The sequence below is a fragment of the Clinocottus analis genome, unplaced genomic scaffold (assembly GCF_023055335.1).
Source record: "Clinocottus analis isolate CAN_PGR_092001 unplaced genomic scaffold, fCliAna1.0.p SCAF_4, whole genome shotgun sequence".
NCBI lineage: Eukaryota > Metazoa > Chordata > Actinopteri > Perciformes > Cottidae > Clinocottus > Clinocottus analis.
In genome coordinates this window covers 2,766,382-2,789,068 of record NW_027176153.1, presented here as the reverse complement: position 1 = coordinate 2,789,068, position 22,687 = coordinate 2,766,382, and the positions used below count along the sequence as shown (strand labels likewise).

Here is a 22,687-nt window from a genome sequence, read left to right as displayed (position 1 = left end):
CCCTGGTGGTCAGGAGAGAGAATGCAGCTTTAACACATGAAGTATAGACTTCTATACAACCAGAGGAGTCGCCCCCTGGTGGTCAGTAGAGAGAATGCAGCTTTAACACATGAAGCATGGACTTCTATACAACCAGAGGAGTCGCCCCCTGGTGGTCAGGAGAGAGAATGCAGCTTTGACACATGAAGCATAGACTTCTATACAACCACAGGAGTCGCCCCCTGGTGGTCAAGAGAGAGAATGCAGCTTCAACACATGAAGCATAGACTTCTATACAACCAGAGGAGTCGCCCCCTGGTGGTCAGGAGAGAGAATGCAGCTTTAACACATGAAGTATAGACTTCTATACAACCAGAGGAGTCGCCCCCTGGTGGTCAGGAGAGAGAATGCAGCTTCAACACATGAAGCATGGACTTCTATACAACCAGAGGAGTCGCCCCCTGGTGGTCAGGAGAGAGAATGCAGGTTTAAGCATAGACGTCTAGACAACCAGTAATGTTGCCTCTGGTGTGTGCATGTGTTTGTGTCTGTGTGTGTGTGTGTGTGTGTGTGTGTGTGTGTGTGTGAGAGAGTGTCTGTGAGTGTGTGTGTGTGGGTGTATTTTATCCATCTGTCCATCATGAATCATAAATCTAACAATGTTATTGCAGCCTACCGCCAAATCTGTGCATCAATGGCGGTCTTGTTTTCTCAGTTTACCTCCATAAGAAGTCGGCGATACGTTTAGAGGTTCAAGCAAAGCAAAGCGAAGCAAAATACACCCGACAAAGTTCCCGTTTTCAATGGAAAAGAAAACAATATGTAAGGAGAAGAAAGATGTCTGAGTGTGGAATACAATCCCCATCAGTAACTGCATACGTCTGGAAAGATTTAGAGACGCTCTTGTAGATCCTGGAAGCTCACACGTCGTATTTTCACATATTCGTGCCCAATTTGGGAAAGGTTTAGAGATTTGCCGAGAGTCCGACCGAGTTAAAATTCAGTAGGTCGCAGACCAAAATTAAGCCGGATGAACTCTCGTCCTCCACGAGACATCGGCGCCGTTGGCAGTGCGGCGTATGCGTGAAGCCCGTCGCCTTCGGCTCTGCGGTCACGAGAGCTTTAGAGGCGACCGGCTCCGAGCGCAGCGCCACCTGTTGGGCGTGTACCTGGTTGTTTTATGGTCTACACCTGTGTGTGTAAGCCCAGAGTTCCAGTTTTGTGCCTGTTTTTTCAAATGAAAAGTGCCTTTTGATTTTTTCTGCAAACCTGCCTGCTGGCTTCCTCTGCGTCTGAGTCTCCATCCCACCACACACTGTCATGACAAGCCTAACTTGTGTTTCACGATCTTTCGCTAAACATAACTTGTATTTTACGATCTTTTCCTAAACATAACTCGTATTTTACAATCTTTTGCAAAACTTAACTCGGACTCTACGATCTGTTCCTAAACCTAATAAATATTTCACAATCTTTACATAACTCGTATTTTACGATCTTTTCCTAAACATAACTCGTATTTTACAATCTTTTCCTAAACTTAACTTGTATTTTACAATCTTTTCCTGAATATAACTCGTATTTCCCGAACTTTTCCTGAACATAACTCGTATTTTACGATCTTTTCCTAAACACAACTCGTATTTCACGATGTTTTCCTAAATATAACTCGTATTTTACAATCTTTTCCTAAACTTAACTTGTATTTTATGATCTTTTTCTGAATATAACTCGTATTTTACGTTCTTTTCCTGAACATAACTCGTATTTCACGATCTTTTCCTAAATATAACTCGTATTTCACGATCTTTTCCTAAATATAATTTGTATTTCACGATCTTTTCCCCTGCTTTCCCTTGTCTCCTGCTAGATCGTTGTCATCGTTGTTAGTTGTTCACCAGTATACAACAAACGACGGTGTGTGTTGTAGCGCTGTTGTTTTGTTTCTGCCCTTTTTGTGCCTGTTTTTTGTGGACTAAAAGTGCCTTTGAGATTTTTTTTCTGCAAACCTGCCTTGCGTCTTCCTCTGCGCCTGAGTCTCTGTCACACGTATCACCGGCTTGGCGTTTACGGGTAAATCAATATAATGTCGTCTATATTTAGACGGTTTATTTCTGTTTCGTGCCGTCAGGAGGAGTTACAGATTTTTTTTTACAGTTCATGGAAATCCCCCCTTTAAAAAACACCGTTCCGGCTCACAAGATTCAATTTAATTGCTATATTTCCAGAGGAGACAGTACTTTGTACTGTACTACATGTATTTTTTACAGAGATAGTTACTTTTCAGATTGACACATAAACCAAATCCCAGTTTACATAATTTGATATTATGGACATTATTATAATAAACATTTGTGCTATAGATTTAACTAACTAAAAGTATAAATGCATGATTCAGTGAGATAAAGATTTAACACAGAGGCCTTTCTGTATGAACCTAGTCTAACTTTTGATTCTTTCAATATATTTCTACAACTTCTTATGTAGTATTTTTAAAAGTGTGGTACTTTTACTGAAAATAATGATGCAAATACTGCACTTCTTCCCAAAACACACCCAAAAAAAACACACATTATCTCCCAGTTCACAATAATCCTACTTATATATGTTTTAAATGTTGTATTATTAACTTTCTTTGGCCTTTTCATTCAGTGGTGAACCGGTGTGTTTGTGTCCGTCTTGCGTAAGACGTCTGCGTCATTCCTGATATTGACACTCTTCTACTTCTGGTATTTGTGTACTTGTGTCGTCTTTGTATTCGTGTGTGTCACCTTCAGGCATATTGGTGGACGTTATCTGCGGTACTCATCTGTTGGTTTGACCTCTGGAGGCATCAAACCGCCGGTCCTCTCCGCAGTCACAAGACCACACTGAAATATCTGTGGAAACATTTTGGAAAAAACAGGGAAAAAAGGTTTAACCTATCGTATCACATGACATGACTGGGCCACTTGTGTACACACACACACCAAGTACACACACACACATGCTTACGCAAGGTACTTGTACAACAAATAAAAAGTACTTTTGCATCTCCTGACGTGGTGCGCCACATGCACAATTCAATTTAATTTTGTATTGCCCAAAATCACAAATTAGCCAAGAGGGCTTTACGATCTGTACACACACACACACACACACAACATCCTCTGACCTTTGACCCTCACATCTGATCAAGGGGTACGGGAGAGATTAAGGAGGGAGGGAGAGAAGGTTAGAGAGAGTGATGGAGGACGAGAGAGAGGGAGAGAGAGAGCACAATATAATCATCTGTTACTTGCGGCGAGAAAAAGGGAAGAAACCTCAAGCAGAGCAACGAAGGACGACCCCTCCATCAGGATGGACTACAGATGTCATGTGACCAGCATAAAGAGCACTTCTAACACATTGAATGTGACTAAATAATTGATATCATGAGCAGTGGGCGTGATGGAGGAGAGGCCTCCCTCGTGCACACAGACCACATCCCATGCTAATAGCATGTCCGCGTAGAACAATATTTAAATAATGATTCGCTCACCTCTGCTTCTGAAGGTAATCTCCTGCGTTTATGTAAAATCGAGGATTTAGCCACGAGCAGCAGCACTCTTAACCCACGGGTGATTGCGCGTGTCTCTTCCTCCCGTCGGCTAAGTCGCTCGTCAAATAGAAAGGCTCATGAATACATTGTCGCGTTATCTCCGGCCCGCAATAATAGGAATCAAATACAGACGACCTCCCGGGTGGATGCTGTGTGTGCGGCGGTTCGTGCTGCGCATGCAGAGGACCGAGCTGGAAGTGAAGGTTTCCGCTTAACCCATCGGGAAGCTGGAGATGTTGTAAAAACGCTTCACGGTCTGTGTGTGCTGCGCTCACAACAAAAGCGTTGAGAATTTTTAGCGACGCTTTACTGGCGTGTGTTTACTCGCTCGACCATACGTGGTTAACTTTATTTGTGAGGAAAAGGGGGCGTGGCTTATCTCCGTAAAAAAAAAAGTTTCCCATTTCCACCATTGAAACAAGCCACTAGTGTGGAAATTAAACAAATGTCGGGACATCAAACGTCATCTCAAATGTGCGTTGTTTGCAAACATTCAAGGTCATTTTAATGTCATGTGCACATTAAACAAAGTTACCTGTACAATGAGAAGCTTGTTTTGCTGTGTCCTCCTCCAAACCAAATGACAATAAAAGGTAAAAAATAAATAAAAATAAGGCACAAAATATAGAAAAGGTATTGCACAAGAATAAAGCACCAAATTGTGATGAAGTATTGCACAAACATTGTATAAAGGACTAAAGTGTACAGCTACAAATTTACAGTGCAATGACTTTGTGTGTAATCTACTTGTGCAAAAAATTTGCAACGCTTTTGTTGTGAACGCAGCGTCAATGAAATAAATTGGCGACGCGACATCTGTGACGCGATTCGGATCATTGTGCAATTTGTCAGGTTGTAAATCGTCGCGGTGAATCGCAGAATTGAGAAGACGGGGATGCGATATCGCCTCGTTTTTTAAGTGCTAACGGAAAAAAAAGGTGCAGATCTCCGCCAGGTTTTGTCCGCAACATCCACCGCTGTCATGTTTGATTTAACGACTGCAAAATGAACACAAAACACGCCACAGAAGCGCTTCGTAATCCGTAGTGAAAACAAGACAAACTGAGGAAGCGTGGACCGAGGAGCCGGTGTACAAGAGTCAATAAAATATATTTTCTTAATAGTCAACGACAACCACGAGAGGACGTTTAGCAAACAGTCAGTCTGCAAGATTACCTGTGGACAGACACACACACGTACGACAATCACTCACAAACACACAAACAAACACATGATGAGTGTTTATCATCACAACTTGGTTTGGGGGCATCGTAACAGGAGTTACAGATGATATCTGTGTCAATAAAGAACATTGTTTTGCTTAATTTCTTCCCCAAAAAAACGCCTGAAGTAAAAAAAAAAACGTTTTAACGATTATTTCTCCCCCCCCCCCCCCTCCCTCTCTCCTCTCTCCCTCCCTCCTTTGTCTGTTTGTGGATGTTTTGGTCAAGATGGGAAATGCCTCTGAAACATTCCTGCTCGTGTCCAGAATATCGAAGGAGCATGACTTCCTCATGGGAACGATCTACATCATCTTTGGTGAGTGATTTACTTTTTCCTCTCTTTGTGTGAATGGCCTCTCTTGGTGTGGATGCGTGTTCACATCCCACCGCCCCGCTGCTTCCTGCCTCTGTCCCCCAGGTGTGCTGTCGATGGCGGGCAATGGGATCCTGCTGTTCGTGGCCTACAGGAAGAAATCCTCCCTGAAGCCGGCGGAGTTCTTCGTGGTGAACCTGGCCATCAGCGACCTGGGCATGACCATGTCTCTGTTCCCGCTGGCCATCCCCTCGGCCTTTACTCACATGTGAGTGGATGTTTCCAGATCCCATTACTCCCACTCGCTCCTCCTTTCAGCCCTCATGTCACCATGTCAGAGTCGCAATTTAAATGGTTTCCTAAGGGACGGAGCGACACAAAGGGAAGGAAAGGATGGGAATGTTTAGAGAACCAAGGTGGAGATCACCATCGAGGGCAGCGCGGCAGCGGCAGCGCCGTTCCTGGAGATTTTAGGTGTTTTGTAAACAATCTGAGCAGGTTCACTATCGGTCAATCTCCATTCGACTGTTTTTAGATAAAAGCAAATGCTAAAGTTCATTCGCGAAGGATTCAGTGTTTTCTCCACCAGAATTAAAATAGAAATAATGGGAGGAGATCTTTGAAACCTCCTTTAGCCTCTAGTCTTTAGCTTCTAGTCTCTAGCCTCTGGTCTTTAACCTCTAGTATTTAGCCTCTAGCCTTTAGTCTTTAGCCACTAGCCTTCAGCCTCTAGCTTTTAGCCTTTAGTCTCTAGCCTGTAGCCTTTAGTCTTTAGCCACTAGCCTTCAGCCTCTAGCCGTTAGTCTTTAGCCACTAGCCTTTAGCCTCTAGCCGTTAGTCTTTAGCCACTAGCCTTCAGCCTCTAGCCGTTAGTCTTTAGCCACTAGCCTTCAGCCTCTAGCCGTTAGTCTTTAGCCACTAGCCTTTAGCCTCTAGCCGTTAGTCTTTAGCCTCTAGCCTTTAGCCTCTAGTCTTCAGCCTCTGGCCGTTAGTCTTTAGCCACTAGCCTTCAGCCTCTAGCCGTTAGTCTTTAGCCACTAGCCTTCAGCCTCTAGCCTTCAGTCTTTAGCCTCTAGCCTTTAGCCTCTAGTCTTCAGCCTCTAGCTGTTAGTCTTCAGCCACTAGCTTTTAGTCTCTAGCCGTTAGTCTTTAGCCACTAGCCTTCAGCCTCTAGCCTCTAGCCATTAGTCTTTAGCCACTAGCCTTTAGCCTCTAGCCGTTAGTCTTTAGCCACTAGCCTTCAGCCTCTAGCCGTTAGTCTTTAGCCACTAGCTTTTAGCCTCTAGCCGTTAGTCTTTAGCCACTAGCCTTCAGCCTCTAGCCATTAGTCTTTAGCCACTAGCCTTCAGCCTCTTGCCGTTAGTCTTTAGCCACTAGCTTTTAGCCTCTAGCCGTTAGTCTTTAGCCACTAGCCTTCAGCCTCTACCGTTAGTCTTTAGCCACTAGCCTTTAGCCTCTAGCCTTCAGTCTTTAGCCTCTAGCCTTCAGCCTCTAGCCTTTAGTCTTTAGCATTTAGCCCTTACTCTCGTCTTTTAAGGCGATCTGATATATATATAATTCATTTTTATATTATTATTTAAAAACAGCTGAAACAGAGCTATGAGAGCCGTCACTGAAACCCGCTATGAAGCTCTGTAAAGCCGAGGCATTCACTGATGAACAAAAAGGACAATTTTCCATCAAATTAAAAGCTGAAAGTCCTTGAACCCGAACTGCTCCGTTAGGTAATGTTTGAGGTTCATCGCTCTAAGAAACTCGTGTATATGTAGTTTAATACACCGCAATTATAAAAATATACATTTTAGCGGCTTTAAGCTTGGGAAGCAGCCTTCTGTGGGCGTTGTTGCCCTGCTTTTGACCTCTCAGGCTTCACAAAGAGCGCCCCACCTTATTAAAGCTCGCTGAGACCGAGGCTGAAAGGAAAGTGCTTCCACCTCCTGTTACAGTAATAAAGTTGCGTTAAATATTCTCCTAATGAGACAGCAAAGGACGATGCTCTGTGCAGTAAAGATGCAAATGCAATCTTTATTCAGCCTCTCCATCGAGGGAACTGAATATGATTATAAGTAAGGATAATATGATTATAAGGATGATGCAGTAACAACAGAAAGAGAATTTCTCGCCGAGGTCAGAGGCATTGTTCTGGGTTTACGCCGCGAGCAAATTCAATTTTGGCACAAACATCCAGCTCAAGTCCTCTTGACGACAATCATGGCAATTCCACGCAGATGATGAACAAGATGAAGCGAAGAAGCGATTCCTTTTCTTTGGGACAGTTATGGATCTTAAAAACTGTTATTGTTGATGTTTGCTGTTTTCTAGAACGACGTATAAAGGTAGAGAAAAAGGAAGGTAAAAAAGGTCATCGCTTCTTGGCCTGTAATTTATTTGTGCTCCTCTTCCTCTTTTATCACCCGACACATCTTTGATTTCACGCCGCCGTGGACGTTCTCCAGCGCTCTTTTGAAGCGCTCGCCGGGATCTTTCCCCCGAGCTCCAGCGGCTGATAGCGGTCACATTGTGCCGCGATTAGGGTCAAAATGCATCAGTGTGAGGTCGCCTAAGACCCGGGGGAGGAAGAGAGGGGGTGATAGAGGAGAGGGGGAGGAGAGAAGGAGGAGGGGAATTCACCAAAAGGATTCTGCAGAAAGAAAACAGCAAGTGACAGATGATTATGTCGTGTTTTCTATCTCTTTCTCTCTCCACCTCCATCACTCTCTCTCCTTATTCTCTCCCTCCCTCCCTCTCTCTCTCTCACCCTCTCCTCTCTCCCACCCCCATCCCTCCATCAGGTGGTTGTTCAACAAGACGACCTGCTACGTCTACGCTTTCTGTGGCGTTCTGTTCGGCCTGTGCAGCCTCACCAACCTCACGGTTCTGTCCAGCGTCTGCTGGCTGAAGGTCTGCTGCCCCAACTACGGTAAGACGGCCCTCACATCCACGCAGGGACCGGTACCGACCCGGCGCCGACCCGGCACCGACCCGGCACTGACCCGGTACCGACCCGGCACTGCAGCGTTGCCGGGAACGGGGAACCCTCGGACTGCCTCGCGGCCGTCTGTCGTCTACTTTCATTCTATAAGGACCGACACGCGTCTCAGTCGCTGCCGGTTAAACGCTGTCCTGCTGCAAAGCAGAGGGATGCACTTAAAGGAGCATTCACTGATTAACAAAAAGACCATTTTTTAATCAAATTAAAAGCTGAAAGTCCTTGAACCCGAAGAAACTCGAATGTTCAGCGTCATCGAGTAAGTAAAAGTGACGGCGCTGCAATAAAGGTAACGTTAGCGCTACGTCTCAAGGATGAACCCCAAATGAGTCCTAAACTATTTTATCTTGTGAAAAAAAGTAATAACATTTTTATATTAATCATAACTATGAACATCCAGCATGGTCTAATCAAGATTGTCTGAAAATATGCTTTCATAATGTGTGCTTCAGACCTTTACAAGGTCCAACATATTCGTCGCTTTTTCTTTGCACCGTTTTCTTACCGATGAGATTCATTTTGTACAAAGATAACTTTGCTTTGTTTCATTCACAAACAAAGAATACAATTAGAAGGACTTCATGAAAAAATAATCCATAAAGAAACAGGCCCTTAAGAACCTAAATGTGCCATAAAAAAGACAGAAGAACAAAGTGTCGAGGTCATTTCATGGTTTTTCAGAGGAAACAAACGGCGTCAATCGGTTCAGCGTTTCAGGGCAGAAAACTGCTCGCATGAAGATGCCGACGCTCTCCGGCTGTAAAGGGAACGGAGAGAAGAAACTTTGTTTAATTCACCCCAAAAGAAAGGAGCGGGACGGTAAAGCCAGCAGTTTTCTGCAGCGACAAGTTGTTTTTGAAAAGCCAGTAAATAGTAAATATAGAAGGAAGCAGAATATTCTGTTGGAGGAAAACATTTTGTGCATTTTGGAGTCGATCTCTTCTCCAGAAATTGGACTTTTGCTTCAGTTATTGGAAACATCTACAAAAATATATGTATACAAAGTATGCATATTTATGTTAACTGCAAACCTTCATCCACTGTCGATGTGTACACTCTGATTATTCAAGGCCATTAATTGCTTTTTTACTTATATTTATACATTTGTGCTGCTCTTACTCATGGCACTTTAGCGATGGACGTCCGAGAGCAGTTTCCTCTGCACATTAACTCCACTTACAAGCTCCTCTCCTGCACGTTAACACTGAGAAACCTTCAAGCAGAACTTTGCTAACGAGCTCCATTCGTCTTTTTCGCCGCAGAGCACAGAGAACAAGGCTTCACTTGATTATCCGTTCAAATCTCTTCAAGCAGCTGATTTGATTTATTTTAATGCACTATTAGAAAACAAAAGATTAGTGTTGTCCTCACGTAGAAATTCCTGTTAGCTGTTTGTTTTTTCAGACTCATAAGTCACTTTCCATTTAATCATCAACAGACGATTTGTATGTTTGTCTTTCTGTGAAAATGAGATTCGTCACAGCATCATAATAATTATAATGAATTAGGAAACATGAAATGTGCAAAAATGCATACAAATTGGTGTCAGTCGCCAGTCATTATATATATAATTATCATTATACATATATAGCAGTCATATATATATGTATATATATATACATACATATACATACACACACATAAGGTTCTTATGGTCATGGAAAACCAGTAAAAGTCATGTAAATGTGTTGTATTCATGTGTTCATGACGTTCATTTAGTTATAAATAATGAATCTGCTTTTAAAAGAAAGAGGCTCAAAATATCAGCAGCATACATACAGGCATCTATATAAATGTTTATTCTTTTAATCAAACTATTGTCTCTCATTCATTTGAGTCATTTAAGGTTTACTGTATGCTTTGAATCCTCATTGTTAGTTTAAATACTACATTTTATCACTTTTTACTGTTTACATACAGATTTAACACAATGTTTGCTCATGCACATTTGGTTTAAAGTCATGGAAAAGTCATGGAAATCCATATATATATATATATATATATATATATATATATATATATATATATATATATATATATGGATTCATAATTACACTCTCAAGTCATCGTCAGAGCTCTTTGTATCATATTCTGTGAACGGATGCAGATGCGCTCCAGGAATCCGCATCCTGGAGCGCCGAATCCAGGAAAGTTATCCGGTTACACGGCTCACAGCAGGGGTTCACACCACGGAGCCAATCACACACACACACACACACACTCACACACACACACACACACACTGTATCTATGGGATTCATAATGCACGACACACGCGGGGTGAAATATTGCTGAACAAAGAGTTATTACTTTAACAAACACCAGAAGATGGATTATACAGAAAGAGTATGGAAGCCTTTGGTGGACAAAAATAAGATAAAACATGTTATCTAATGATAGCTTTTTAATTTCCAACTCACATATGCATCATCGGGGTCAGATTGTGTATTGAGATTAATTTTTATTGGCCGAGTTGGAGTTCACATGCGTAAGATGTGGAAACTGTCATCACTATCCTTGTGTTTCCGCTACCAGGGTGTGCATCGCTTTTGACAATATTCCAAAGAAAATGGAAGAGACATTTTACATTTAATTATTTTCCCAAGATAAGCCCTGTTTTATTGTTGACACTATTACATTTTCATTTGAAAAATGCAAATAGAGAAGTTGCAATTACTTCTCACTGTTTGCAGGACTAAATAGAAAAAAAAAAGTGCAGAGGCGGGGGACCAAGACCAAGCACGCTGTTTTATTCATCTTCTGGGATTAACACTGTGTGAATCTCCCAGGGGGGGAACTGCATTGATTGGATTTTTTTTAACCCAATTAATGCATAGAAAGTACATATTTTATTTAAATTGTCCAAATGCTTTTCATAGTAACAGCAGCTGGAGATGGAAAGCGTCTTACTCAGCGGTCCAGATAAGGATCCGGACCTCCAGGTCCGTGGTCACGGGGGGGGGGGGGGGGGGGGGGGGGGGGTCTGCCGCTGGATTGCGGCGGAAATGAGATCGAACCAATTTGTGTTTTCATTTAGGCCAACATCCGACTTCACGGTGGGGGGGTTAGAACCATTTGTGCAGCCGCAAGCAGATTCTGATCCGGACTCCAGCAGGTTCAACCATCGCTGCTGAAGGACACGCGGTAATTGAAGTCAAGGCCGTGTTTTTTTTTAGTGTTTTTTTTTACAGTTACTGTCTCCCCGGGCAATGCAATCTATAATGCAGATTGTAAAATTAAAAAAACAACAGAAAAACAAGAGGCTTCAAGCCTTAAAAATACAAACGAGGATAAATAATTACGCCTTCCGGTGACCTTCCTGCAGGGAACCTTTCACGAATGTGAGCAACGTATACAAACCCTCTTGTTTCTGAACGAGCTCCTGCACGCGGATACAACAACATGTGGGTGTTTTTCTGATTTAATCTTCATTTTTATGTCCGGCGGTTTCTTTAAGGCCACATTTACACATAGCCGGGTTTTTACAGAAAGAAATAACGTCAAACACACAAGATTGTTTTCATAACTACGACAAACGCGTACAGAGGACGCTCATATATGACGTGATGCATTTTGAGGCGCATACGGTGACGTTTGAGGACCTAAAACACAAAAACAGAGCTTGAAGACCTCGTGGTCCTTCAGGTATATCAGATCTCGATCACGTCCGTCCGTCTGTGGTGTTTTCAGTCAAGGACGTCTGTAGGACGAGAGTTCATACACATTCTGACCACTGGGTTTCCAAGACTTTAAACCAAATTTCCGTGACTTTAATCCAAATGTCAATGACTTTAAGCCAAATGTCCATGACTTTAAACCCAATTTTCATGACTTTAAACCAAAGTTCATGACTTTAAACCAAATTTCCATGACTTTAAACCAAATTTCCATGACTTTAAACCAAATTTCCAAGACTTTAAACCATATTTCCAGGACTTTAAACCAAATTTCCATGACTTTAAACCCAATTTTCAAGACTTTAAACCAAATGTTCATGACTTTAAACCAAATTTCCAAGACTTTAAACCAAATTTCCATGACTTTAAACCAAATTTCCATGACTTTAAACCAAATTTCCATGACTTTAAACCAAATTTTCAGGACTTTAAACCAAATGTCCAAGACTTTAAACCAAATTTCCATGACTTTAAACCAAATTTCCATGACTTTAAACCCAATTTTCAGGACTTTAAACCAAATGTCCATGAGTGAAATGTGTGTGTAAACAGTAAAAAGTGATAAAATGTAGTATTTAAACTAACAATGAGGATTCAAAGCATACAGTAAACTTAAAATGACAAAAATGAATAAGAGGCAATAGTTTGATTAAAAGAATAAACATTTATATAGATGCCTGTATGTATGCTGCTGATATTTTGAGCCTTCTTCTTTTAAAAGCAGATTCATTATTTCAAATTAAATGAACGTCATGAACACATGAATATAAATTAATTCATTTATATGACTTTTACTACACTTTTGTTTTTTCCAAGGATTTTTCCAGGCCTGGAAATAACCATTTTCATTACTGTTGGACATCTATTTTCCATGAATGTCGTCCATCGTTGGAATCCGCTTCTGATATTTGAAACGTAACAGACTGAGCGCAGAGTGTGGCTTGAAGCGCTGAGATGTGTTAAAGTGTGGAGGCCCATTAGAGACAGAGCGACAACTTACAGTTTGAGAAGGAGACTCTTGGGTCCACTTCTATGCCTTCTATCTAAAGTACCAGGTTTATGACTGACCTAAGACTGTAGAGGCCAAGAACACTTTAACTGCGCTGGAAATGGAAAGCACTTAACCCCTGTGGAGGTCAGTCACACTGAGACCGGATCGGGTTTTGGATTGTCGTTTTGAAGGCTTGGCACTCCTCATCTTGGTTTAAGGCCGTCTCCATTTTGTTTTTTTTGCAATCAGAAGTCAATCACCTCGTAGCTCCGCCCCTAAAATGTCCTCTGTTTTATGGTCTGTTTGACCCTAACAGACCATAATTTACTAAATGAGCATCATGCTGTATAGAAGAAACTAGAGATTGAGACATAAACTCATGTTTACAATGTTTACTGAGTCATTTATATAGACTTCTATACAACCCGAGGAGTCAGGAGAAAGAATGCAGCTTACTTCATGGAGTGTTTTGCACAAACATGAGAAGAGAAACAAGCGATGTCGGACCAGTGCTGATGGAGTAACATCAGGATTGTGTTACTGGGAGCAGGTGGAGAGTAAAACATGACAACACTCATGAGCCGCTGAGGAGTTTCTGCGAGTGGAGTTATTAAGGAGCTGATATAAACCTGGTTTAATTGGATTGAAGAGACGCGTGAATGTTGTGACTCACTGATCAGACTGAGAAATGCACATTTTTTAGTAGAAATATGAAATAGCTCCCATGCTGCGGTGTAAAAAGAGGGCAACATGTTAATGAAAACTGACTAAGTAAAAAGAGCGTGGAGTCTACTGGACTGATGAGATGGCAAACTATTTCTACAAAGACTTCCATCCCAACTTAATAAACCACGTTGCCTTTTGAAACAGTTCTCCTCAAAGATATTCTCATTAGAGTCTGAATATTAGAGATACAAAATGAGAGGAAAAAACACGATTTGCAGAGGCTGGGAAGCTATATATATATGTATATATATATACTGACAAACCATCACAACTCGATTTACAATTGACTTTATGGATAAATCATGAGAAGAGCGACATTTTGCAGTAAAGGAATCATCTGGCATTATGCCAGCAGCCTGAACTCTTCATCAGGAGGTCTTCCTCACTCTCCATGCCTTCGTACTCCTATGAATCGATACCAGAGCCACTGGTATCCGCAAAAAAACCTGCAATGCCTGGCCTTAGAAGAGCATATAAGTCCATTTGACATGTTTATTACACATTTCAAACATAAATATTACATACACTATAAATATGACTCGAGAGCTCCCCAAGTTATGGAAATATCAATTTTCATATACCTAGCTTGATGCCACACATGATTAGCGCACATTTCTGGAAAGCTTACGACCTACAGAATCCGCCAATACCATCAAACCCCTTATGAGAAAAAACCACAGCAAGATGTCAACCACGTTGTATTTCTTTCCAACCCCAAAACTGAACTGAAATGTTGAGCTCTCTTGAGTAGAGCTCCTCTGGGGTGGAACCAGAGGCGTTCAAGGTCCAAGAAGAAAGTTAGGGCATTTTAACTCTCAGTGGACCTAAACCTACGGTTCACGAAATGTGCACTAAATGAATAACTTAAAATATTTAACTTCACTTAATCAAAGTCAAACTTTTTATAGTAGAAAAAGATGTGTTGATATGCACAATTTGAATGAGGAAATTCACCCTGGAATTTGTTTTTTCTTTCCTGTGAAAATTGTAATTTCACTGAATTAAGATAAAGTCCACAGTCCAGTGGTTTTGGTTACATCAACCAATAAACCAGTAACATAAGTACTGCTATATGAACCTCTTAACTAGTCTCACACGTTATTTTTTTGGGGTATATTATACCTTTATTCAAATAGCCTTTGTGTGTATCCTTTCCAAATCCATTTCACCTTTTCAACCCCAGTTAAAAGAGGAGATATTCTGTATTTAGGATGGGGATGCAAACCATTCGGAATATTTGAGAAAAATGTCTGACGCTCAACTGGGGTTAAAAAGGTTAATTAGATCAACCAGCCATTTGGAAAGGATACACAGGATGCATATGCACATGTTAAATACTCTATAAATGAGACCAAATACATGGATTTATGGTAATTTGTTTTCCCTTTCATTGAGAATACCAAACACGTGCATTTTGCCAACACATTCTTTCAAACGCTCGTGGAATTACGACTCCAAACCAATTGCGGTGAACACAATTGGACGCTTCTCTTATATTCCTGCTGAAATGTCCTCGAGCCCGACGAGCGTGCTCCGAGGTACAAGTGGTGGAATAAACTCTGGGAGGAGAGCTGTGAGTGTGACGGAGAGTGCTTCTCCCTTCCCGTGTTGTATTAGCGATTTTCCACGTCTGGAGCTCCTCACGAGGTGTTGCTGTTGATACCTAACCCCGTGACGACGAGCAGATAAAACCCCAATTTAGCAATCTGACGGCTAACGGCTCTGATCCGGTGCTTCCTGTTTACACGTAGTTTAGGTCCACCTGTGACGACTGAAGAATCAATGAGCGCTGGATTCAAGTCGGCGACTCAAACTCGTCCCCAATCCCTCAAATAGGAGCGCTAGAGTGTGAATCAATTGGGAAATGGCTTTGCAGTAATTTTATTGACTCGACTTCAGAACCACGATGGGCTCTCTGTCCTGAAATAGATCTCAATCGCAGACGGATCTTTAACGTCTCTGCTATTTGGGTTAATTTGAAGGTACTACTACGACTTTAACGGTATTCCCCACAGTTGTTTTTGTCATTTTTAAGCAAACCCAAACTGCTGTAGTTTCTCATTTCTACTAAAAACTAAATCAATTAGCTTTCTAGTAGTAGCAGTTATGGAAATACCAATTTTCATATCCCTAGTTTGATGCTACACATGATTAGCGCACCTTTCTGGAAAGCTTACGACCTACAGAGTCTGCCAATACCGCCAAATCCCTTGTGAGAAAAAACCTCAGCAAGATGTCAACCACGTTGCACTTCTTTCCAGTCAAAAACCTAAAATATGACTTATGAACGGATGAAACAATACTTGTTTGGTATGTATTGGTGTTTCTGCTTTAGCAGAGCCCCTCTGTTGGGGAGGAGTTCAAGGTCCAGGAAGAAAGTTAGAGCATTTTGTCTTTTATCAGAAAACAAAAGGCTAAAATAACTAAATCAATTAGCAAGCTTTCTAGCTAAGTCGCTAACGCAATCACACGTGCTGGCAAATGATTAGCGCTTGAGATGTACAAGTGTGCAGCTGGATGTACGAATGTAAAAATCAATTAAATAGTCACATGTTTAACCCGAAACATGCCCTCCGGCTCTATTAATAGCAACGATTCCACCATTCCTGAGCTTATCTTCACTTTGACATTTACCTCTGCAACCCCTTGTAAGGTAGCAAAATGGCTACCGCAAAATCAGCCATGCCTGGGCATGATATCATATAATACTTAAAAGGTTTTGGGGAAAAAACACAGGTGGCATTTGACCGCATCCATCACAAGAACTAAAATCAGGTGACAAAATGTTTGAACCGTGCCCGTTTAGGATGCCGGAGAGCCTCTTCAGAGGCTTTTTGTTGGTAATGGAGTTCAGCGCTCTGTGAAAAAGAGAAACAGGCGCTCAGGTTGAACCCTTCACGTTCTCGCTCTGGGAGCTGGAGAGCTGGACAGCTTGATCGGTGAAGGATTGCTCTCGCTCCCCCTGGCCCGTCACACAATGCGGCGGCTGCCACGCGGCTTAATCACCACCCCTCGCCCTCGTTTTGAAGGGCGAGATTGGCCGGCGTGCAGCTGAAGAGAGGCCGCGCGGTGTCACGGTTGAGACTCCATTCGTTCTCCGCCCCGCCAGGAAGCGCTCCAGGAAATCAATCACCGTCGACAGTCCAGCGCTCGCCGCCGATCCCCGAGTTCACTCAGAGCGCGTGGACAAGCCTCCACCGCTAAGCGTGCTACGCTAACACGACACCGTGAGCTACGTGTTAGTACGAATGCAATGCAAACCCTGTGGTTTTTCTTTTATTATTTATTGTTATTTATCTAGAACATAGCACACGTATAGCACACATTACATATTGTACTCCTCCTGCCCTTCTCCTGTATTCCTCTTCCTCCTCCTCCTCTTGAGCCTGTCCTCCTCTTCCTCATCCTGTCCTTCTCCTGTACTCCTCATGATCCTGTCCTGTTCCTTCTCTTCCTCCTCCTCCTGTCTTCCTCTTCCTCCTTATCCTCCTGTCCTATTGCTGTCCACCTTCTCCTGTCCGCCTCCTCTTCCTCCTGTCATCCTCCTCCTCCTTTTCTCCTCTTCCTCCTCCTCTTGCTCCTGCCCTACTCGATCTGTTGTCTTCCTCCTCCTCCTGTCCTCCTCTTCCTCCTTATCCTCCTGTCCTATTGCTGTCCACCTCCTCTTCCTCCTCTTGCTCTTGTCTTCCTTCTCCTCCTGTCCTTCTCTTCCGTCTCCTCTTGAGCCTGTCTTCTCTTCTTCCTCTTTCTCCTGTCCTCTTCCTCATCATGTCATTCTCCTGTCCTCCTTCTGCTCCTGTCCTCCTCTTGCTTTTGTCCTCCTCTTCCTCCTGTCCCCCTCCTCTTTCTCCTCCTCTTGCTCCTGTCCCCATCCTCTTCCTCCTGTCCTGCTCTTCCTTCTCCTCCTCTTCCTCCTGTCCTCCTCCTCCTTTTCTCCTCTTCCTCCTCCTCTTGCTCCTGTTCTCCTCTTGCTCTTGTCTTCCTTCTCCTCCTGTCCTCCTCTTCCTTCTCCTCTTGAGCCTGTCCTTCTCTTCTTCCTCTTTCTCCTTTCCTCCTCTTCCTCATCATGTCCTTCTCATGTACTCCTCATGATCCTGTCCTCCTCCTCCTTTTCTCCTCTTCCTCCTCCTCTTGCTCCTGCCCTCCTCCATATGTTGTCTTCCTCCTCCTCCTGTCCTCCTCTTGCTCCTGTTCTCCTCTTGCTTTTGTCCTCCTCTTCCTCCTGTCCCCCTCCTCTTTCTCCTCCTCTTGCTCCTGTCCCCGTCCTCTTCCTCCTGTCCTCCTCCTCCTTTTCTCCTCTTCCTCCTCCTCTTGCTCCTGCCCTACTCAATCTGTTGTCTTCCTCCTCCTCCTGGCCTCCTCTTCCTCCTTATCCTTCTGTCCTCCTATTGCTGTCCACCTTCTCCTGTCCCCCTCCTCCTCCTCCTCCTCCTCCTGTCCTCCTCTTCCTCTTCCTCGTTGCCTGTGATCAGCATCAGGTAACCAGTCTTAATATGCTGCAGGAAGCATATTTGTAGCTCTGCCGTTTTTTTTGTTGTTGTCCTTCCTCCGTGTCTCATCTGTCAGTAATCACTCCCCCAAAACTCTCCCTCCTCCTCCTCCTCCTCCCTCCTCAGGTAACAAGTTCTCCTTCTGCCACGCCTGCCTCCTGGTGGCCGGGGTCTGGTGCTACGCCGTGGTGTTCGCGGTGGGCCCGCTGTCGGGCTGGGGCGAGTACGGCGCGGAGCCGTACGGCACGGCGTGCTGCATCAACTGGGACGCGCCGAGCCAGGACGCGGCGGCCATGAGCTACATCGTGTGCCTCTTCTTCTTCTGCTACATCGTGCCGTGCAGCGTCATCTTCCTCTCCTACACCTTCATCCTGCTGACGGTGCGCGGCTCGCGGCAGGCCGTGCAGCAGCACGTGTCCCCGCAGAACAAGATCACCAACGCACACACGCTGATTGTCAAGGTGAAGGGTTCACGTCCCCGACACGCACGCGCTCACCGTCAAGGTGAAGGGTTCACGTCTCTAATGCGCTCACCGTCAAGGTAAAGGGTTCACGTCTCACACGCTCACCGTCCAGATAAAGGGTTCACATCTCTCACGCGCTCACCGTCAAGGTGAAGGGTTCACGTCTCTAGAGCGCTCACCGTCAAGGTGAAGGGTTCACATCTCTAACGCGCTCACCGTCAAAGTGAAGGGTTCACGTCTCTAACAGGCCCACCGTCAAGGTGAAGGGTTCACGTCTCTAACACGCTCACCGTCAAGGTAAAGGGTTCACATCTCTAACGCGCTCACCGTCAAGGTAAAGGGTTCATATCTCTAACGCGCTCACCGTCAAGGTAAAGGGTTCATATCTCTAACGCGCTCACCGTCAAGGTAAAGGGTTCACATCTCTAACGCGCTCACCTTCAAGGTGAAGGGTTCACGTCTCTAATGCGCTCACCGTCAAGGTAAAGGGTTCACATCTCTAACGCGCTCACCGTCAAGGTAAAGGGTTCATATCTCTAACGCGCTCACCGTCAAGGTAAAGGGTTCACATCTCTAACGCGTTCACCGTCAAGGTGAAGGGTTCACGTCCCCGACACGCACGCGCTCACCTTCAAGGTGAAGGGTTCACATCTCTAACGCGCTCACCGTCAAAGTGAAGGGTTCACATCTCTAACGCGCTCACCGTCAAGGTAAAGGGTTCACGTCTCTAACACGCTCACCGTCAAGGTGAATGGTTCACGTCTCACACGCTCACCGTCCAGATTAAGAGTTCACATCTCTCACGCGCTCACCGTCAAGGTAAAGGGTTCACATCTCTAACGCGCTGACCGTCAAGGTGAAGGGTTCACATCTCTAACGCGCTCACCGTCAAGGTGAAGGGTTCACATCTCTAACGCGCTCACCGTGAAGGTGGAGGGTTCACGTCCCCGACACGCACGCGCTCGCCGTCAAAGTAAAGGGTTCACATCTCTAACACGCTCACCGTCAAGGCGAAGGGTTCACATCTCTAACGCGTTCACCGTCAAGGTGAAGGGTTCACGTCCCCGACGCGCACGCGCTCGCTGTCAAAGTAAAGGGTTCACATCTCTAACGCGCTCACCGTCAAGGTGAAGGGTTCACATCTCTAACGCGTTCACCGTCAAGGTGAAGGGTTCACGTCCCCGACACGCACGCGCTCACCGTCAAGGTGAAGGGTTCACGTCTCTAACGCGCTCACCGTCAAGGTGAAGGGTTCACGTCTCTAACGCGCTCACCGTCAAAGTGAAGGGTTCACGTCTCTAACGCGCTCACCGTCAAGGTGAAGGGTTCACATCTCTAGAGCGCTCACCGTCAAGGTGAAGGGTTCACGTCCCCGACACGCACACGCTCACCGTCAAAGTGAAGGGTTCACGTCTCTAACACGCTCACCGTCAAAGTGAAGGGTTCACGTCTCTAACGCGCTCACCGTCAAGGTGAAGGGTTCACGTCTCTAACGCGCTCACCGTCAAGGTGAAGGGTTCACGTCTCTCACGCGCTCACCGTCAAGGTGAAGGGTTCACGTCTCTAACACGCTCACCGTCAAGGTGAAGGGTTCACATCCCCGACACGCACGCGCTCACCGTCAAAGTGAAGGGTTCACGTCTCCAACACGCTCACCGTCAAGGTGAAGGGTTCACATCTCTAACGCGCTCACCGTCAAGGTGAAGGGTTCACGTCCCCGACACGCACACGCTCGCTGTCAAAGTAAAGGGTTCACATCTCTAACGCGCTCACCGTCAAGGTGAAGGGTTCACATCTCTAACGCGCTCACCGTCAAGGTGAAGGGTTCACGTCCCCGACACGCACACGCTCGCTGTCAAAGTAAAGGGTTCACATCTCTAACGCGCTCACCGTCAAGGTAAAGGGTTCACGTCTCTAACACGCTCACCGTCAAGGTGAAGGGTTCACGTCTCTAACGCGCTCACCGTCAAGGTGAAGGGTTCACATCTCTAACGCGCTCACCGTCAAGGTGAAGGGTTCACGTCTCTAACGCGCTCACCGTCAAGGTGAAGGGTTCACATCTCTAACGCGCTCACCGTCAAGGTAAAGGGTTCACATCTCTAACGCGCTCACCTTCAAGGTGAAGGGTTCACGTCTCTAACGTGTTCACCGTCAAAGTGAAGGGTTCACATCTCTAATGCGCTCACAGTCAAGGTGAAGGGTTCACGTCCCCGACACGTACGTGTTCACCCTGTAAGTTTAAAGGGTGCACATCCCCAATGCGCACACGCTCATAGTCAAGGTGAAGGGTTCACATCTCTAACGCGCTCACCGTGAAGGGTTCACGCCCCAACACGCACAACATCAAGGTGAAGGCTTCACATCCCCAACACGCACGCGTTCACCGACAAAGTGAAAGGTTCACGTCCCCAACGTGCCAACACGTGTATTTCTGTCGTTGTGTGTAACCAGTTTGTTTTAAATAAAGTTTCTCCTTCAAAGGAAACAACTCAGCTGTGTTGAGTAAAAAGTGAAATACTAAGTTATGTTAGTTACGTCTGCCCATTTCACTTCATACCACGTTAGTTGCTCTGCCAGTAGTTGCTCTGCCGTTAGTTGCTCTGCCGTTAGTTGCTCTGCCCGTTAGTTGCTCTGCCGTTAGTTGCTCTGCCGTTAGTTGCTCTGCTAAACACTCGTCAGTGGTCGCTCAACTAGCTGCATTATTTTACAGTTATTATTTATTATTTTGCAGTAACAACGAGTTGACCGTACGGACCTGAAGCAACTTGTGTTGACGAGATACGTTGTGTCCTCTTCCCAGCTCTCCGTGGCGGTTTGCATCGGCTTCCTGACGGCGTGGAGTCCCTACGCCATCGTCTCCATGTGGGCGGCGTTCGGGGACCCCACCGAAGTTCCCCCGATGGCTTTCGCCCTGGCGGCCATCTTCGCCAAGTCCTCCACCCTCTACAACCCCATCGTCTACCTGGTCTTCAAGCCCAACTTCCGCAAGTTCCTGTGCCGAGACGTGGCCCTGTGCCGCAGGACGGTCTGCGGGTGCCTGTGTCCGCGCGGCGCGGCGCACAAGGGAACCTGCGGGCGACCGCATCACAACGACGAGTGCAACTCCACCAAGTTGTCCAACGGCTTGCCGGAGAGCCACGGGGCCTGCAGACACTGCCCCTGCCCCAAGAGAGTCAGCGGGGCCGCGGAGAACTTTTCGCAGAACAACAGCCCCCAGCAGACTTTCAGGGTACTGAAAGGATCCACAGACCACGAGGTGGCGGTCAGCCAGCTGTCCAACGAGATGCAGAGCGACTTCCTGTAGGGAACCAACCCTGCAGGGCGGTCGAGAGCGGGGAAAGAAAAAAGACGAGTGGTGCAGGAAGAGACGGCAATAAAAATTAGGTTGAAAGACGCTTAATTGCAAAAAAAAAAAACAATATACTATAAACAGATAAATATTGATTACCCTGAAGCCTGTGCGGTTTTGGGTGCTTTTTTTTTTTTTTTGCTCCTCGTTTCTAAGTGCAATAGATAAAAGTCCTGCAGCTCAATGGACTCCAACATGTCCTTTGTGCAATTTAAACACAGTTATTAATGCCAGAAACCACAAATAAGAAGAAAAAACACAAGTTTAATTTCTTAGATAATATATATCACCAAAAAATGAAGCTGGAATCTATATATATCTATTTCTCTACAAGTTTTACCGATGTGGAGAAAAGAAAATGGAGGCTATTCGTTGAACTATTCACATTTTTACGACCTCTGCTCTCTGCTATCTGGTCATGTGACCGCATAATTTAATGCTTTTAACAGAATCTGGTTCAAGCAAAAAAAATATTCAGGACAAGATTTTAAACGAGACACGTAGAATACAATATTTTTGATGAAATATCACAATTTTTGAGTTTTTGGCTGCTTTATTTGCACATGATGTGTTTAAGGACCGTCGTAAAGATGAAAAATCTGACGATAACCACTTTTTTTCTTAAACAAGTGAAGTTTTGTTAATTGTTTCCGGATAAAACATGCCTTTTTTAAAGGAATATATATATATATATATATATATATATATATATATATATATATATATATATATATATATATATATATATGTTATAACTTTTCAGGTCAAATTCTCTCATGCCTCAAATATGTGATACTGCCAAAAAATGAAGACAAACAGAGACCGAGAAAAAAAAGCGAGCCAAACAGCTAACATGGAACAACTGACCTGTTCTCACTTTTACACAACATGAACATCCCATAATTT

General features: G+C 44.5%; 1 protein-coding gene across 1 annotated transcript in view; it reads left to right on the top strand.

The window, feature by feature from the left end:
- Positions 1–22,008, top strand: part of opn7b (opsin 7, group member b) — a 58,888-nt gene extending 36,880 nt beyond the window's left edge. The window contains exons 2-6 of the mRNA XM_068598260.1: positions 5,011–5,098; positions 5,201–5,363; positions 7,888–8,015; positions 18,095–18,429; positions 21,233–22,008. Of these exons, the coding sequence (XP_068454361.1) occupies positions 5,011–5,098; positions 5,201–5,363; positions 7,888–8,015; positions 18,095–18,429; positions 21,233–21,736 (1,218 nt within the window). The 3' untranslated portion in view covers positions 21,737–22,008. The remainder of the gene's footprint in view (positions 1–5,010; positions 5,099–5,200; positions 5,364–7,887; positions 8,016–18,094; positions 18,430–21,232) is intronic.
- Positions 22,009–22,687: the final 679 nt, after the last annotated feature.